Raw genomic sequence first — 20206 nt, forward strand, 5'->3', positions numbered from 1 at the left:
CTACGACGTGGCACTGTGTCGCGCACTGAATGATTCTGAAGAGTCTGTTTGTTGTCTTCAAATCTAAGGAGAGGCGCAATGTTCAGTTGGAGGAGGGTGCGGCGGCCCGAAGGCCGGTGCTGGCGCTGGCTGCATCCTGGAGAAACAAACTGATCTTAAACAAACCAAACTAGAAGTAGTATAACGTTATGTACCTTTTTCTACTCCCGTACTTTTATTTGTCATTTAAAATGTCGTGCACACACCTTTAAAACCCTACCTTATAGTTGTCAAGACAAGTCTTTAGTCTATTCCCCAAAAAAGAATTTGTGCATACACGCAGTATCTTTTTGGCGATTTTACGATATCGTGTAATGACCACTTAAAAAATATTGAATGAAATACAGTGTTGCCAACCTTATTTTAAATGTCATCGCTGACAAATAAGCGAGGGCATGGCATGAGTGGTGGGGATAACTGACAGAACGGGATAGTCTTATGTATCTTTCACTAGAAGTAGCAGAGAAAGCGCTATTATTGTTTGTCTTTGTCACAGTCTCATATTTTTTTATTCCCCACCGTAGTATATGGTGGGATACAAACAATGCGTAAACGTCAAATTGGTGTGAAACATATGAACAGTGCAAAGATTATCAGGAAAAATATTGAAATCAGTGTTTCGTGTGCATGTAGTAGGTACTTAACAATTCAACAAATATGGTGAATTGCTCAGTTTTGCGCTGTACAAGTGACTGCCGGCAATAACAGGACAGCGTAACATTTCACAGGTAAATACAGATACTTCGATCACATTATCATGCTTAGTAACAGCATCCTACAATCTATATCAATTAAAATCTGAGTAGAAAAAGCATTTACAGTAAATAATAACTCGGGTAAAAAAATTAACCTATTAATATTTTCTGATAAATTAACCGACCAAATTACGTACGCATATTGACAGTAAGCCGTCACCCTTTTAATAACGTGTATTCAATTTAGTCGCATTGCTATTATTCGAGGGATACCAGCCCGTGATGCATACAATTACCCCAAAATTCGGGTATTTTCTATTTTGATAACATTTTTATAAATAATTTTGCTACAGAACTGGACATATACGAACAATAAAATTGAACTGTGTTTAAATTAGAATGTAAATTATATTTATTTAAGCATTACGGATTCTTTCTAACGTTATAGGGGGTTTTGCCACGACTCAGAGAATCTAATTGATATGCTGCAGGCACTAATTCTTAATTTTGCAATAAGAGTGACAGATTACAAAATGAATATTTCGTTTATTACCTCCAGATTTCCACAAGATGCAGGCACGCGTGCTAAATGGATTTTAGCAACCGGAAGGAGAAACTGGGCACCGACGCAAAACTGCCGAATAAGTATGCTCAAAGCATATTACGAAAACCTACCTTTTCTATTTCTTCCTGTGGCACACAGTATGCTAAAAATTCTTTCTTTATGCGTACTTGTAATATGTATAATGAATCGCTTAATGATATAGACATTTTTGTTCAGTTTGTCCGTTTTCAAGAACAAAGTTCATCATATTTTGTTTACTAGTAATTGAAAAATTGTTTCAAGTAAATATTTTGCACTGTTTTCTTACTTTATTTGCGTGTTGTACTCACAACTATACCTACGGGTAATTTATAATTAAGTAACCTATTTACTTTTCATTGTAATAGTCAACTTAGTAACGTATGAAACTAGGCCTATTTTTAGTCATTTTTGTAAGACTTATTTGTAAAAGGCTGTTTGTTTACTAAATAAAAAATAAAAAAAATTGGCCCATTGATATTTTATTTATCGCTGCGTCTTACGTAGGCGAACAACTCGCGAACGTGATTAGAATTACCCCAATATTTGATAATATTGGGGTAATTTTTAACTATATGGTATCTCGGGTTTGTGACGTCATCTATGTCTATCCCTTACGGGGCACGCGGTAGGCCACATCTATAGAAATACTACCATCTATGCAAATAAGTGAACCATAGACATGTTTTTTTTTAAATTTCATTCAATCTTTTCCCGCCCGTACCCTCCATTTTTGCTACTTCTTGAATTAAAAATATTTGTTAAATTTACAATTTTATTTCAAAGTAAGTGCTTGGTCGTAGAAAAAGTATTGTATGCAACGTTGTTTAACTGAGTCAAAAAATACTCGTGGCGTCTTTATTAACAATTTTCGGCTTCGCCTCAAATTGTTACTCACGCCACTCGCCTTTTTTGACCTCTCTTAAACAACGGTTGCATAAAATACTATATTAGCGTTGCTCTAGCTTTTTTTAACACAGGTCGCAAAAAAAATCTACCAATAACACATTCATTGACAGCGACCCACCCGCTAGGCGGTTTCTGTGTTCGTAGGCGCTTTTCGCTATTAACGAAAAAACATGTTATCGGCTACGCTCGTAGAGCGCGTAGCTCGCGCTGGCAGTGAATGTAATCATTGACGCAGGCACTAGTTTTTACGAAAGTATCTGGTGGCCTAGCCAAGGTGACAATCGATTGCGCTTCGCCATCGAATCGCTTTGTGTCTCTCTATCGCTCTTCCATATTAGTGTGACAATGACAGTTGTGTTTCGTTCGCTACGGAGCGTTAGCGATTGGCATGTTGTCTACGGAGCCTGACCTCCTAACAAAGAGAATTGTATTAATAGACTAGCGACCCGCCCCGTCTTCGCACGGGTTAACAAATTGTACATAAACCTTCCTCTTGAATCACTCTATCTATTAAAAAAACCGCATCAAAATCCGTTGCGTAGTTTTAAAGATCTAAGCATACATACAGACAGACAGCGGGAAGCGACTTTGTTTTATACTATGTAGTGATGATAAAGCCTAAGTTATCGGAATTAGTCAAGTTTCCTCAGTTTCCTCACGGCGTAAAAAGATGACATTCGCCCAAATAAGCGGAGTCGTTACCAGTAGGTAGGTATATGTTGCTGACCGCTCTAGCTGGTATAGTTTGTAGCTTTCTAGTAGAGCCCGAAGGCTTATCCTATTGTTCAGTAAAACCGCACGTGCTACTTACCTGCAAAAAAGGGTCCTAATTATTCTATTTGGCACCTGAGCGCGGGCTAGTCCAACGCTCAAAAAACCAGTGTAGGTGCGCTCTCCGATAACGCGCCTTTGTTACGCATCTCGATGACACATTTTAGACTGGTTCTGTAGCGTTCGACTCGCCGGCACTCAGTAACCAAAGTACCGATTTTTTATGCAGGTGGTTGTGGCACGTGGCACGAGCGGTTTTACTAACAATAGACAATAGGATTAGCCTTCGGGGTCTATTAGAAAGCTACAAACTATACATACCGGTACATGTCGTGGAGCAAGGTGGCGACGGACACGTCCCCCACGGTGTCTCGGAACAGGAGCAGCTCGATGGAGCGCGCGCGCACCGCCCGCAGCGACGGCAGCAACAGCAGCAGGCGCCCGAATCTGCGGGCCATTCATGTCTTCATCATGTAAGCCAAGATTCCAAGAACATTGACTCGGGCTAGACATATGCCTTCCCCAAGGATTTGTCGAGCGGTGCATGATCTCATCCGACGGTTTATTGCGATCTTGACCGCTTTCATACGTAGAGGCAGAAGGTATAAATAAAGGTTTTTCGGGTTCCGTACCCAAAGGGTGAAAACGGGACCCTATTACTAAGACTCCGCTGTCCGTCCGTCCGTCCGTCCGTCTGTCACCAGGCTGTATCGCCTGTATCTCACGAACCGTGATAGCTAGACAGCTGAACTTTTCACAGATGATGTATTTCTGTTGCCGCTATAACAACAAATACTAAAAACAGAATAAAATAAAGATTTAAGTGGGGCTCCCATACAACAAACGTGATTTTTGACCGAAGTTAAGCAACGTCGGGCGGGGTCAGTACTTGGATGGGTGACCGTTTTTTGCTTGTTTTGCTCTATTTTTTGTTGATGGTGCGGAACCCTCCGTGCGCGAGTCCGACTCGCACTTGGCCGGTTTTTTTTGTCAGTTCCCTATTCTGTCAAAGAACTTTGTCAGTAATTGCAAAATTCAAATTGTCTATGGGACTATAACCCTTCGCGCCTACGTTTCTAAATTTGCCGCTTTTTTCTACTCGCAGACTTTAAGTGCAACTTCCTATCACTTCGTGATTTCTGCCCAGGAGACTTCTCTCCTGGGCAGAAATCACGACTTGTACAAAAAAAGGTTGATATATTTTCTCAACTCAGAGGAATATTTTTAGGAGTTTAGGAAGTTACGATAAAATTTGATTTGTTTGAAGAAACAAATCAAATTTTATCGTAATTACTTATTTATTACTTGCACGTCTTCAACAATAGTACATTATTGTCGAGGCTCGGAAATAGCTACTTGCTGCCTGCTGGCTGAGGATTCGTTTTAATCGAACGACCTTGGAACCTTTTCCTCGCATTCGATATGAAAAGTAAGAGTGTTTAACTCTGGTGAAAGGCACCATTTCCGTCTCGGAAACTACCTCGACAGAAATGGGTTCCTTTCATTTTAACCCTTGGTTAACAATCTATACTATTGGATGCAACATTGCAGTCGCGAAATCAAGACTGCAATGGTTTTAACTTTTAAATTTTTTGACTGACCATAAAGTATGCACTCCGCGACCTATTTTTTAACCGGCAACGTCGACTTTGCCGTCCATTTTTGAAAAAAAAAAAATTGAATACCTCGTTGGTTGTCTTGTATATCTTGTGCGGACGTAGTCGGCGAGGATACACTGCGCCTGGTCTTGCAACATCTCTACTGGTTGCGTCTCACTCAAGCCAGGAGTATCTGAAAGAAACACAACGTGTCGGTAATTATTAAAAGATTTTCATGAAATGTAAGTTTCTATAATAAGTATAAAAAACAAGAAGTATTTGAGAAATAACATTATGCTAAAAACAATTGCCTAGTTAGTTTTATTTTTATACTATAAACTAACCTGGCGAAAACAACACGATTGCTTTCATGCAGCCGCACTCGCTACCGTCGGGCGCTATCTGCCGAAAACGGCATAGTATTTCCTGCAAACAATACCACTATTAATAAACCTAATGAGCACATTCCAAAATTTCACTCAAGTAAGTCTGTCTTATTTGACGTCAAGGCTCAACGATGCGACACTTACGAGGTGAGGCTTGCGTTAGACGCACGGCAGTTCTCAAAACGTTCTAGCACTGCGAGGTTGTCTCATCTGATTACGATTACGCTTAATTAATTCTCCTTTTGTGCATACCGTATAGACTAGGCTAGGTTTAAATTGGTATGGGAACGCGCGTGCGTGCCGCCGGCGTGGCCATCAGCAGCGCCAGGTCCCAAGGCGCCGTGCACTGCGACAGGTGAAGCAGGTACAAGTCCTTCCACGCGGCGTGCATCGGCACCAGTTCGTCTGTTGGCGTTAGCGCCTGGAATGTCATGGCACCTGCAGTGTGTTGAGCTCCAGATCGGCCAGCGGGTCGGGCGGCAGGCGAGCGCGCGCCGCCGGTGCAGCCAAGAGCGGCGCCAGATCCCAAGGCGCCGACCACTGCGCCAGGTGTAGTAGGAACAGGTCCTTCCACGCGGCGCGCAGCAGTACCAGTTGGTCTGCGGGCGTCAGCGCCTGGAATGTCATGGCACCTGCAGTGTGTTGAGCTCCAGATCGGCCAGCGGGTCGGGCGGCAGGCGAGCGCGCGCCGCCGGTGCAGCCAAGAGCGGCGCCAGATCCCAAGGCGCCGACCACTGCGCCAGGTGTAGTAGGAACAGGTCCTTCCACGCGGCGCGCAGCAGTACCAGTTGGTCTGCGGGCGTCAGCGCCTGGAATGTCATGGCACCTGCAGTGTGTTGAGCTCCAGATCGGCCAGCGGGTCGGGCGGCAGGCGAGCGCGCGCCGCCGGTGCAGCCAAGAGCGGCGCCAGATCCCAAGGCGCCGACCACTGCGCCAGGTATAGTAGGAACAGGTCCTCCCACGCGGCGCGCAGCAGTACCAGTTGGTCTGCGGGCGTCAGCGCCTGGAATGTCATGGCACCTGCAGTGTGTTGAGCTCCAGATCGGCCAGCGGGTCGGGCGGCAGGCGAGCGCGCGCCGCCGGTGCAGCCAAGAGCGGCGCCAGATCCCAAGGCGCCGACCACTGCGCCAGGTGTAGTAGGAACAGGTCCTTCCACGCGGCGCGCAGCAGTACCAGTTGGTCTGCCGGCGTCAGCGCCTGGAACGGCGCCAGGCACCGCACCCAGCGCACTGCCATGAATAACAGCCGAGCGCTCGTCTCCTGTGAGTAAAGTAATTCATAATGAGCATGAATACTTTGCACCTCAGTTATGGATGTTGTCTGTGTATGAACCTACTTTCTATTTATACCTATAATTTAAGTAGTGAAATCAGTAGTGAAATGTATACCGTCGCCAACTAGGAGACGCCACAGTATAAGCTTGACTTAGCTCGCGCGAGGCTAAGTCGACCTGTGTAAGATTGACCCCAAATATTGTTATTTATGTTTATTTATTTAGTTAAGTAGGTACCTCCCTATAGAATAGTAAGTTGGTACGAACATACTGATAAACGTATACTTTCTGATGATGGATAATTATTGTGTAGCAAATTAAAAAAATGATTTTAAGCAATAAACCGCGTCATCTTTTATTGGAATATCTTTTAATGGAAAGTAACACCGGTTTAATCAAGCTTGTTTTTCTTTTAATTTGTAGTTTACTATGTTTAACACTAAATTATTGTAAGTATTAAAGTAGAATAACAGTACAGTTCAAAAGTTAACTTCAACCCGTGTATCGTAGTATCAAATGGGCGGGGAAAGTCAAGGCAAGCCGAGAAGTCACCCCTCGGCCGCCCAATCGGAAGTGCTCGCCCGCCCCTTGAGTCAAAAAGCCACCTACAAATGTCAATGTACACACCCTCTTAAAACTTTAGGTATCGTACAGTTGTTAGACAACTAACCCGACTTTTATATTTTTCGGTGTGAATTTGTGTCACTTTCAATAACAACGGAAACAAGCAAAGCAGTATCTATACCACATGTACCATATACGTATGTCACAGTCTACTTGCTTTTTAGGGTTCCGTACCCAAAGGGTAAAAACGGGACCCTATTACTAAGACTCCGCTGCCCGTCCGTCCGTCTGTCACGAGGCTGTATCTCACGAACCGTGATAGCTAGACAGTTGAAATTTTCACAAATGATGTATTTCTGTTGCCGCTGTAACAACAAATACTAAAAACAGAATAAAATAAAGATTAAGTGGGGCTCCCATACAACAAACGTGATTTTTGACCGAAGTTAAGCAACGTCGGGCGGGGTCAGTTCTTGGATGGGTGACCGTTTTTTTGCTTGTTTTGCTCTATTTTTTGTTGATGGTGCGGAACCCTCCGTACGCGAGTCCGACTCGCACTTGACCGGGTTTTTTTATTAAGTAGGTATATTGTTTTTTTTTGGAGATCCAGCAGCTCAGCTGTGACACTAAACAATAAACATTGTAAAGATACAGGGAGCCCATTATAGGAACTTTCAGCTAGGTACCTATAGTTAATTAATTGACACTTGAGAATGTTACTAGATAGAGAATAGTAGATCCCACCAAAAACATTTTCATGTAAAATGTTGCCAAGACGAAACCATAAGGCTCGCACTGACAAAAAGTTATCAGATATCTTGTAGAGCCAAGCTTCTAACTCTACAGGCCCTACCTTCACAGACTCTACACCTTAGTCAAAATATGTGGCTTGACCGCTTCGTCACATGGGCGTAAGGTGAAATTTGTATTCACTATTCATTATTTTTTACTATAAAATAGTTCTTGTAATAACGAAAACGTCGATTTCCCATACAAAATTCCACCCCCCTTTTCACCCCCTTAGGGCCAATAATTTCAAGTTTTCGGATTTTTTTGTTGTTTGTGGACTAATACTATTTCACATACCAAATTTCAGCTTCCTAGGACTTCAGGAAGTACCCTAGAGGTTTTGATGATCAACAGTGAGTGAATGAGTCAGTGACGAAATCGGGGTTTTTTTGACATTCATAAAATCCAAAGTATAAGAGCTATGCAATTGAAATTTTTTATACTTAATAAGTCCACTATTGACATCATATCCCGAGAGTTTTGTTTATCTGGTATAATCCAAACCCAAGTTAAGAGGGTTCAAAAAAACGACGAAGCGCTTCGAGAAAAGGTAGGTAGTGCGCGCTTGCGCTTCGCTTTGCTCGTCTTGGCGGGGGCACTACCATGCCCCCAGATACTTTTGACGCGTAGTCTGATACGCTTCATTTGATGCTGCCTGTACCTACGTACAACTTTGTGTGGATAAATAAATAAGTTGAGCCTAACGGATGTTTACTTACTTGTAAAAGTTCCCATGTAGGCGCCAGCGGAGCACCAAAGGCGCTCGGCGGAGGCCGAAGGAGCGAGGGGTCGCCTTGGAGCTGCAGCTGCTTAGCGCTCCACATCAGTTCCTAACAAAGGCAATAAGAACAGATATGTATTATGAAAATTTCATCCATAGATACGTATACGCATATTTGATCATTGACATATTTCAATGTCTGTATAAGAGACGAGATAATTTAACATCTATTTAAACATCTCCTCTTCAAAGTTTTTCTATTTTTCTAACATAAAACAGCTGACACGGCGCTCACGTCACACTGAACATACAAGTCCTCACCTGGCACTTGTCGCTGGACATGAGCATGTGCAGCAGTGGCGGCGGCGGCAGGAACGGCTCGGGCACCAACGGTAACGGACTGACGGCGCCCGCTCCGCCAGCGCCGCTCGACCCCGCTGACGACGCCGCGCTCAGCGGCGCTGGCTCGCTCATGCTGCTGCTCATACTGAACTGTACCATACAAGTAAGTTATACGTGAGCCTTTATACCAGAAAAATTTAAGAGCGCAAAAAAAAATCTGAATCATCAACAATTTTAATTATATGTTGTACCCCCCTTTCCCAAAACTTTATTCAAATTGAAAGTCAGCGAGGGCAGGAAAGGAGACGCGACAGCGTGAGTGCTTGCGACTTGTGTGTGTGTGCCATCGCTTGCTCACTGTATGTTTCACAAAGTTCTTACTTGGAAGTTGAAGGTCTGCGGCAGCGGTGCGTACGGTGAGGGTGGTGACAGCTTGAGCGCGTGCGGCTTGTGTGCGTGCGCCATCGGAGGCGGCAGCGCCAGCGCGCCCACGTGTAGCTTCGGCTTGCGCGGCCCGCGCTCGTGCTGGACTGCTGTTGCGGGAAAGTAAATCTCGTGTCAAATATGTTAAACACCAAATATACAGTTCAGATACGTAAACTATAAATGCTGACTTTCATTTTAATATCAAGGGCGCAGGAACACAACGAAATTTTTTAAGAACCTTTTATTTGTTCTTAAACATTCAAATCGCTTAGCAGGATATAATTTACGAATAAGTAGGTACATTAAAACCTTTGGTTAACTTCCATCGGCTATAGAAAGTTCGTGACATTGTAACTTGGCCGTTGTTTTACACGGATTACGTTACGACGTGAACCGCTTACGGCCCGGTAAGCCGGATCGAGCCGCCTATTATAATGCACCATACCCTATAAGCCGGCGTATTTGCGTTGCGTTACGAAATTGTTTTGAGATTAATCTTTGCTGACTTTTATTTGGATATGTGGGATGATTTGCAAACTTTGGTACTTTTTAGTAACTACCTACCTACATATTTTTTAGGGATTTCTGCACTAGTACTAATATTGCAGCACCGAAGCCCAAACCAAAATAGGTACTTAAACGAAATAATAAGGACAAAGAGATCCTGATGTAATATATCTCACCTAAAAGGCCTTCTATTCTGCCGTGTTAAGCGATGAAGGCTGGATGTGATTTTTTAATCACTTCAAGCAAGTAATAAACTATAATGTACCTATTACAACGATCTGAGCTGGTGTCTAATAATGAGTTAGGGTCTCTATTGTTTCCCAAATTGTGTTAAGCCATAATGTATTGTTTGCCCGCATTTTCGTTAGGTAGTCATAATTCATTTGGTTCAGAAACGCGTCACTTTTCAGGATTGCCATAAAACAAACCTAACCTAACCTATCTATAGGAAAACCTAACGATAATCCTGAAATAATCCTGGTTTCAGTTTTATGACTAATGATAATATGACAAACAATACATTATGACTTAAAACTTTATGGCAAACAACGGAACCTCTAGGAGTTGTTAACCTAAGCTTTTATTATTTTAGATCTCCCGTTACCCCGTTACTTTAAAATTTTTTAAACAATACATCCGTAGATTTGTATGTAGGTATGTATAAGCAAGTTGGTATAAACCTACTTTACATATATACATGTACCTAAGTAGTAGTATAGTTAGTATTTTCCTCGCGTTGGTGTGGTGATAAAAAAAGGTTTCAATCGGGAGCATCAGTATGTTTTTGTTTAACCCCCGAGCCTTTGAAATCCTTGCAACGCTCAAGATTCCACTTTTCCAACCACGTCCGTGGTTCAATTTTGGAATATATCGCTTGCTCGGCTCGGGTACCAATAGGTACTTATACTTTGCCACTTGTGAAAATAATACCTAATTTTGTTTAATTTCGTCAATATATCCAGCCAACACCAATTCTTTATAGAAGCTTAAGCCAAGAGTAGTGCACAAAAGAGTGCCGCTCTATAAAACTTGATAGCGTTGTAATTGCATCAGCAGTGTGCACCCCTGACGTCACGCAAGCAGCTTACCGGACTGAGTCCATGAGAATGTCGCCATTGTGTCCGCACATGTCGCGAGCGCATACGTTGCGTTCCCGCCGCGGCGTTCACACTAACTTATTTACCAACAGTACGTGATATATCCATACCAGGGATTTTGCGAACATCCGCATCCGATTCCGCAACCGCGGAACTTCCGCATTATTTTCAACATCCGCATCTGCATCCGCTTAAAAACGATGCGGAGCTTATGCGGATGCGGATGTCGAACAAGTCGGTACAGGAACGTCTTAGCGGCGGCGTAAGTGCTAGGTAATTTCGTCATTATCTATAACGAAATCGTCTAGATCCAGAAAAGTCGGCCAAGTTACTGTTTATTAAATATAACGCACCTATATTCTTGCTTAAATACTAAAAGTTTCATTTTTTTTAAATAAAAAAATACTAAAAATGTAATAGTTGGCGTTTTCTAAGTACCTAATCTTAACATCCGCATCCGCATCCGCGGATGTAAACCTTTAAATATCCGCATCCGCGGATGTCAAAAAATCTGCATCCGCAACATCCCTGATCCATACACAGTGGAGGACAATTTAGGGCCAGACTACCGTAAAATGAAAACATCAGGTTTAAGCTTAACGCGCTAATAAACGGGAGTAGTAGTAGTAGTAGGTAGTAAACACTTTATTGCACAAAACAAGTACATGCATAACACAGATATCCTGTAAATGTGTACAAAGGCGAACTTAGAGTAGGTACCGGATCGCGACCTTGATACGGTCTGAGGCCTGTTTGATCTAGTGGAAGGTGGTTTGCCGTACCTCCTACTATCGCGCAGCAGCTATGAGTGAGAGCGAAAAGCGTTGCGTTTGAGTTTATTATTGTCATTAATGTAGTGTCATTACACACTGTTACAGTACAGTAAGTTAAGACGGTAGGTAAACTGTCGCCGGCGGAAAATATCGTGTGGAGAGTCTATCAGCGTAATTTGCAAGCTACTGAATGGACCAGTATTTTTGAGGCAACCTCATTTGCTTACGAAAATTACACTTTTTTTCTTGCGCAACGGCCCACATAATCGACTGACTTTTGAATAACGACTACATTTGTGAAAGGTGTCATAGGTATGGCTAATTAGTACCTTACAGCAGCGGTCTTGGACTGTATCAACTGTATGGTACTGAAACTAAATATGCTAATAAACAGTCAACGTAGTGGAAACACCTATTTATTATAATAACTCGGCTTAGCTTGTCGATTTTTTTACACTTTATTGAAAATATTAAATGACGCCTTTAATTATTGTGTTAAGGTACTACTGTAGGGATAAGTTTACTGTTGCTAGGCGTCAGCCCGCATGAGCGTTATACGTGGCTTATAGTGAGGATTGCATTTGCAGGCGGACTCTACTGGGCACGTTTCATTATTTTGATGCTTTGAGTATTCGCCAGATTTCTAAATATGGTAAGTTCAGTCATGTACTTAGCATAAACAGGTGTCTAGTACATTTATATATGTGTGGCCCGTTTCGTCTGATAACGTCAAATATCAGGGGTCTACCGCGAAAATCGAAGTTCGCAAATTGCGGGGAACTTTCTCTTTTACTCCAATGAAGGCGTAATTAAGGAAGGAGTTACAGAGATAGATGCCCACGATTTGCGAACTTCGATTTTCGCGGTAATAGCCCAGGTAGTTACCGCGGATACGTACCTATAACCTTCCTTCGATCCGTACGCCCAGGGTGCCAATTCCGATAGGACGCGTAGGTACTATTATGTCATAGGTATACCTATGTAGGCAGTTACATTTTATAGTAGGTGTATTTCTATTGTTACCTGTTATGATGAGAAACTAAATACAAAACAAAATTAAAAACTATTTAACTATGTATTTATGCGATGATGGACTTCGTGCATTGAGTCAATTCACGCAGCTCGGGGCGCGACTGAAGCTATGTTGTTCACCTCTGTTTATGGGGCGCGTGTAATCCCGAAGCGAACACGTGCTTTTTTTCTCGGCCTTCACCCCTGCCCTTGCATCACACATCCAACCAAAACTTAACCATATCCTGTCACGGCAAGGTTTAATTTGCAAGGGTCATAGCTTAGGGGTAGTAAGGGAGTTAGTTTCCACTGTGACGCGTATAAGCGAGATTTTAATTAAATGAAGGCGAACGAAACTAAGTTTGTTTATGATCCGTTATAGTCATGTTGTTTTGGCCTGGACAGTTCAAATTTGTGATGACTTGTTTGTTTATTTTACTTCTCACACTGGAAATAATTAGACTAGTGGCTATGCGGGAGCTGTAGACGTCGCGAGAAGATTCATTAAGAGGATACGGGAGGTGAGATTTAAATATTTTAGGTAAACATACCCGTCTCGCTAATGGAAGCGGCTCCTAAAACTAGAGCGATAAGGACAAGGCGAAAAACCCTGCATAAAAATCTCAAAAAACGAGGTTTCGTACTCGACTGTTTCCTCCCCCAAAACTTAACCAAATGTGACGAAATTTTGAGATCTAAATGGTAATGAAATTATCTTTGTCGGACCGTTTTGATTTATTGGCTAATTGATATCAGTTTTGAATACCATGCCTCTCATTGCGGCATAGTCAATTAGGCCATTTTTGAAGGGTTCTAGCGCCTCAAAAAACAAAAATATCAAAAAAAAGCAAAACGGTTCAACACAGATATTGACAATATTAATTTGTGTTGAAAAAATCATTGCTCTAGCTTCAAAACTCACGGAGGAAACAGTCGAGTACGTTTGTATGGAGAAATTACCACTCCTGTTGGCTCTTAACCTTACTCGTAAAAAATTAAAAATACCTACAGGTATTTCGTTGAGTCATTATCAGTATTATCACAGCGAACTTATAATGGTCATAAGTGCAATAGACACCACTGACAGTCTCGATCTTATGCCAATTTCCACAATTTTGAAGATTTTCCAAAAAACGAAACGACAGAAAAAATATTTCTAACTACCGAACCTGGTCACAAAATTCCACGAGAATCGGTTACTTGAGAACATCCGGACATACGAAAAATTTTTGCCTAACCTGAAAAGGAGACCTTAGCTAACGCTCGGTCAATTAAGCAATGTACACTATGTTAATAGATCAATTATAGAGATATCTCGTAAGTACCTACATGCAATTTTTCGTCATACCATTTACACATATTAAACAAGAAGGCCCAAAAAAACTAACATAATCATAAACTAACATTCAAGTAAAAGGTAATTAAACTAAGCTCGTGTAGGTACCTACCTTGACTTTAACATTTCGTAACAAATTAAGCAATTCATAGGAAATAACTATTTATATAATGGCAAATAGGTACATAAAGTACAATCACTCCACATCCTTTAAAGTTTAAGTTATGAATAAATAAACTCAATAAAGAAAAGCTGTAGGCATGTTTAAGTCGCATAAGCCTCTTCAAAAAGGCTCACTGAATCACATTTCGAGCGTTTAAAAGGGAGATTTAACTTCAAACATCTATCGGCAACGCCCCCGGCGAATTGAAAGCAAACAAAAAGTGTTTATGAAAAACGTAGCTCTGGCAAAACTATACGTTTATGTTATTTTGCGGCCGCGGGCGGCGATCGGCCCCAATTATTTTATAAACAAAACTCTCCGCAAACAATGGCCTTATATAAAAGCTTTTTAACGACAAATTTCAACATTACGCACGTAATTTCGTGCTACAATTTAAGCATTTTACCTACTTGCATCGAACTGAAATTTTATAATTAACAAGGTATTTATTACACCGGTTGTCATTTCATAAATTGCTATCGTTTAACAGTTACTTTATGTTTTTGAGGTGTCGGCGTAGTCAACCAATCCGCCAGACACGTTTTGTAGGAATGTTGGTCAACGGAAGCTAGGTGTACTTTCCTTAGTAGGTAGTTAGCATCCAGTTACGTGAAATATGGGAACACCGTTACCAATATAAAATAAAACACGGCCAAGTGCGAGTCGGTTCCAAGGGTTCCGTCTCACGCTTTCCGCACATTTCTAATAGGTTTTCCTGCCATCTATAGGTAAAGAACAATCTTGCGTATTTTTTTCAAAATTTTAGAGTAGTAGTTTCGGAGATAAAGGAGGGGGAATGGTCGGTCGGACAGACAGACAGACAGACAGACGCACCAGTGATTCTATAAGGGGACCGTTTTTTTTTTTGAGGTACGGAACCCTAAAAATAATTTACTTCCACAATCGACATTAATTTATAGTTGAGTTTAGTGTAAAAATATACATATAAGTACTTAATATTGAATATTTTTGGCAATTTGAGACAAAGTATATTTTTAAAGTATGTACCTATTTGTGTAGTATTTGGTGAAACGGAAAGCTCGGCCGGCCACCAGAAATCCATCCTTTTGTTAGATACACCAGCACCGGCTTACTTTAAAAAGAGACTTGAAACCGATACTCACATGTAATAAGACCCACAGAGGTGGCGATGGGCATGACATATAGCATTTTACACGGACAAAAGATGGACATAGGAGACAACTAGATGGGAAGGACCAACAGGAAAGAGAAGAGGGCGTCCTAGAAAAAGGTGGATAGAAGACATAAAAGCGATAGCAGGAGAGGAACGGAGAAAGAGTGCAATGGACCGAGAGGCCTGGAATAAACTGGAGGAGGCCTATACCTAAGAAGGGCTTCCGATTATAGTTTTGCCGTTCTCGAGAACGTTCTTCCTTATGTATGGGGAATGTTCTCGTTCGAGAATATTTCGCAAAGTAAATTGAGAACGTTCTCGGGAACGCCACAACTATATATACTTCCGATCAATAGCGATAGATATACATATTTACTACGCAGCAACGATACTGATACATCATTAATGTATATAAATATACTTAATGATTGTTGATTGGAAATAAATGGGCTTTAAAAAAAAAGGCTTTAAAGTATAGGGTGTCGTTTTCCATTTCGAGTTTTCAAAATAAAAAATCCTTGGTTACCAGTTCATTTAAAAGATAGATAAACAGACAGCTTACCTCTCTCTCTCTCTAACTTTACTCATTTAATCCTATTACGTTTCCATAAGTAGTTGTAAAACATGAACAAAGGTTGTTGTGGCTACAAATATAACATTAGTAGTAAGCGCCTAGGAGTTATGGGCTAGGTAGTAGGTGCCCACAGCGACACTTCGGGGGGAGGAGGAGGGTAGTTATGTACACCGCTAACGTCCATGTAAATGGAGTTCTGCGGTCGATATAATAGTGACGTTCGTAACTATTATATCGATAAAACATACAAATTATCGTGAAATTTATTTTTTGAAATTTCACATTTTGTGATTGCAGTCAAAATCATTGCCTAGCGTCAGTCAGCGCAATATTTTCTTCTTGGCAGTTCTTTGTCCGATATATAAATATATTCAGAATACAACAATAGACTTGAACTAGAGCGAGATAAGATGAGATCAATGAGATGTAAAACAAGTTGGTATCAATGTTTATATTAATCTAAATATGCCTCATAGTGTAACGTCTACGCCACGCCGCCGTAGAGTGCTACCAGTGCTACGCTTCGTAGGCGGACAGAAGTGTAGCCCCGTCATAAATAGCTCGTTTCAAATAATATATTCATCAAGTGATTAGGTAATAGGTACTATCAGGTGTATTAGTTTCAAGAATTACCATACAGGCTTCTGACAGCAACATTTTCGGAGGAAATTAGCTAGAGTCTGTGCGTAAAGAGAAGCGTCATAGAATGTATTGATTCCCTTATTTCACGACTCCTCTTTTTCCGCACAGACTCTAGATTCAATACCTTAACAGACCCCCTGTTCCGATAAATTGGTACAGCACTAGCCAGGGGTGGGGTGTGATTAATGACCCAATAATCCCGCCCCGGCTAGCCTCCGGAGGCTCCACGAAGCTGAATTGGTGAACGGTCAAAAGGTTTATTGACTGACGACGGCGGAAGACGCCTTAGTGGTTAGACGAATCTGTTATTTATCTATATGTATTACGTACCAACGATAAATCGATTACCGCAACATAAAAATATTCGTAGATACCTAAGTGTCGATAATCTATAAGTACAAGAGGTTTTGTTTTATGGAATTTCGTTAACTGTAACTCTAGTACAAAGGCGTTTTAAGTTGTATGATACCTACCTACCTAGTCACTGGAAGCATTGGTGATAATGATAAGTGCATGATTTCAACAATGAATTATCCAATTTTAGTTCCCAAACGAATGTCATAATTAGTACATTACGATACCATATGTACCTACTGTAAACTACTACGTAATATGTGACTGCTATGTACTGTGTATAATAAAGGCATTAAAATACGAATGTGAGTTTATGAAACGATTTTTGTAAATGAAGCTTTAAGGCAAGTAGTCTGTATAGGCATTTTATACACCCTTTAAAAATAAGATTAACAACTAATCAGATTTCTGAAAAACGTGAAAATGATTCCTTACCATTCATTATAGTTTATGAAGCGCTCAAACCCCGTCGTCACGTATTGAAAGAGCATGACTGGCGAATGTCGGCGCCAAGAGGCGAGTGCGCTTCACCTAACAAATTCTCGATCAAGATGTTAAAACCGCCTTGTGGATCACTGGTTAACAAAGAGGGAAAGATTCCAATATGAAAGATATTTATCTATCTTTTTAGGTTAGACCTTCACAGCAACACGTCATGTTTTAGTAGATACGTTTAGTCTAATTTATAAGAATGACTTTTACAATGACTTATTTCATGGCTAGGCTTCCGTGACATGGCATATTTCTAGCAGTTACATATTTTAATGAATTAAGGATTGTTTTCCAAAAAAATGTTTAGTAAAAATATTGTGAACGAGTTGTACTAAGCTCATGTTAAGATAATAACAAGAAGAAAGATTCGAACACATCAAACTAAACTTAACAACTTTACAAGGTATTATAGGTGTTTTGGCCGCCACAAAGGTTACTACCGCTCCATAGATGCGCATCAGAATCATCGCGTGGAAAATATCCGGTGAGAACGACCCCGTGTCCCGATCCCGACATTCGTTCCGACGTTAATTCCAGCCGCATTTGTTCCATTACATTTCCGACACAAAGTAGATACGCGTTTGCCGACTTGACTAGGTGGATGGTGGATGCGACCAGGCGAACGTCGAATGAAAAGGACCGAGAGAGCGCTCCCTTTGCAAGCAAAAAGGACGAAGCATCAAAAGTGAGAAAGATGTATTCAGAAGTGAAATAGTCTGCTGGCTGAGCACATCATCATTAACGAGCCAGAGAGGGCGGAGGGCAGCGAAGAGGCAGAGGGGGAGCGCCAGGTGGGCAGCCTCCCACGCTCCGGCTCACCTGCGCGCAAAAATGCTCCTTAGCGTTACCGCCTCCAAAGAACATAGCTGTATCAAACGCGCTGCGGAAAACCACCGGTCTCAGGGAATATTTTCGAGTGCACCGACATTAATATGAGAAATATCCAGGTTTTTATTCACCTTCCACCCTGCGGAGTCCGTTCGGGCCCGGACAAACATCTCGTATAATAGATGTCCAACAATGTCGAGATGACAACGGGGTTTCTCACATTCAAAGTTTTATCTTTGTTTTTAGACAAGGTGGGGTCACAAAAGCTTTGTTAATTGTTATTTAATACCTGTGGTCTTTCACTAACAACACTGTTTAACGTTGTAATGTTTTTTTGAGATGTAATATTATTCCATCATTCTGGTGTGGTGCTGTACAAAAACAAGAACACTATATATATAACTGATACTTTTAAATTTATGCTCTAGGTACACAAATGCATAACAAAACACATTGCAAGTAGGTACTATCATAAGATTCATAAGATAAGGCGACCAAAAATTTTTCAGTCTTTTAATCTTTCACTGAAATTCTCAAAATTATGGTAGAGCTGAAATATCTTTACAGCCTGACCTCCTCATTCATACACGTGCTACAAGCCTTAATTAGCTAATAATCGTTTGTCTTAATCTGTCATTTTAGTTATTTATTTGTAAGAAAGGGATAAAACATATAACTAATTGAGGATTGTAGTGCGTTTATGAAGAGGGTTCACCGAGAATACTTGGAGGAAATCGACCATGTACGGCATATATACGATAGCGACACCAAAACGTAGGGAAGTGACGTAAGTTATCTAAAATAAACTCTACCTGTTGTATATTTTAAATCGCATTAATATTTCAACCTTCCAAACAAAGTTACTTATAAAAGTTTAAACTGCGCATAGCGTGAGCATCGAAATCCCCTCAAAAAGTTGTCGAAAGTTACCGGCAGCGGTTTTTGAACGCCGCGGTCGGGTTGCGTCGTCCAAGTTTGAGTGCAACGCGCTTATTCCGCGCTATACATAACTTTGTTCGCTATGGTAAGTTTAGTGAGAAACTTAGGTGTAAAGCAAATGCATTTATGATATCCCAAGAAATGTATTGGTTATATAAAACATTTTAAAAACATAACCCAAAATAATTTGAATAGAAAGGAAGAAACCGTAATTATCACAAATATACTAAACCACTCATGTGCAATGGAATTACCGCAGCAAGAATTAATTAAAATCACGTAAACTTACAAAAAATCCCCCTAAACAGATGCAGGATATTATCCCATTAAGCGTTCTATTTTATTTGCTATGACAGTGCAATAATTTGTTCACGCACAACATTAAAATTAAATTAGATAAAAGAGATTCACCCCTGCAGTCGTGATATTTTGATCCAAACTATTAGTATACCTGTATACGCAGGTACTTATTACATATACCTAAATGTACTTATACCGGGTGCGGCCTGATGTAACACGTCTAAAATAGTTTCAGTTAGAGTTAACTATAAAGAGATAATAAACTATAATATGATACGTGGTAGATTTTCTACGAACACATCGCAATAAGCAATATTTAGAGTAGAAGCTCTCGGCCGGGAGAGGCACGTAAATCACATAAGAGGATCGAAGGTAGGGTCACCCTTTTGTCCTTTGATGAAATCAGTACCCATCTCATATTTATTTTCAAATACGATTCGAAAAGGAGGACTTGGTGTTATATAAGTAGATGTAGCAAGCTATGGAAAATATTGATACTCTATACAAAAAATCTTTATTAATCAAATAAAATAAAATCGGCAAATACATAAGGATGATGTGCCTCAACCTCAATGCTAATTATAATGTATAATTTGCTATTAATAATTTTATTGCCCGAGCCTAACACCCAGCACATCATTATTAAACTTTCACACACCACTTAAAACCTTCATTACCAACCATAACAAATATCCCATACAGGTAAAAACATCTATTACATTTATTGCTGCACAAGCGTCACTAAAATCACTATTATACGACCCTTTGACGTCACCCCACGCACCCCTAACCGAGCAGGGGTGGCCGGCCTAGGTGTCAACACGTGTTCTGATCCTAAACATCGGTGTAAAATTAGACTATCTATATTAGACTTTAAAACTAAGACTGTAAGAGCTTTGCTATAACGCCACTTGAAATGCATCTACTGTATTCGATTTGATACGCATCCGATGAGCTTT

General features: G+C 40.9%; 1 protein-coding gene across 1 annotated transcript in view; it reads right to left on the reverse strand.

The window, feature by feature from the left end:
* Positions 1–25: 25 nt before the first annotated feature.
* Positions 26–20206, reverse strand: part of LOC134654170 (protein dissatisfaction) — a 29852-nt gene continuing 9671 nt past the window's right edge. Inside the window, exons 4-11 of the mRNA XM_063509620.1 lie at positions 9052–9203; positions 8650–8820; positions 8327–8437; positions 6002–6241; positions 4940–5021; positions 4683–4788; positions 3319–3444; positions 26–136 (exon numbers count right to left, since the gene is read on the reverse strand). Coding sequence (XP_063365690.1) covers positions 64–136; positions 3319–3444; positions 4683–4788; positions 4940–5021; positions 6002–6241; positions 8327–8437; positions 8650–8820; positions 9052–9203 — 1061 coding nt within the window. The 3' untranslated portion in view covers positions 26–63. The remainder of the gene's footprint in view (positions 137–3318; positions 3445–4682; positions 4789–4939; positions 5022–6001; positions 6242–8326; positions 8438–8649; positions 8821–9051; positions 9204–20206) is intronic.

This window comes from Cydia amplana, chromosome 1, assembly GCF_948474715.1.
Source record: "Cydia amplana chromosome 1, ilCydAmpl1.1, whole genome shotgun sequence".
NCBI lineage: Eukaryota > Metazoa > Arthropoda > Insecta > Lepidoptera > Tortricidae > Cydia > Cydia amplana.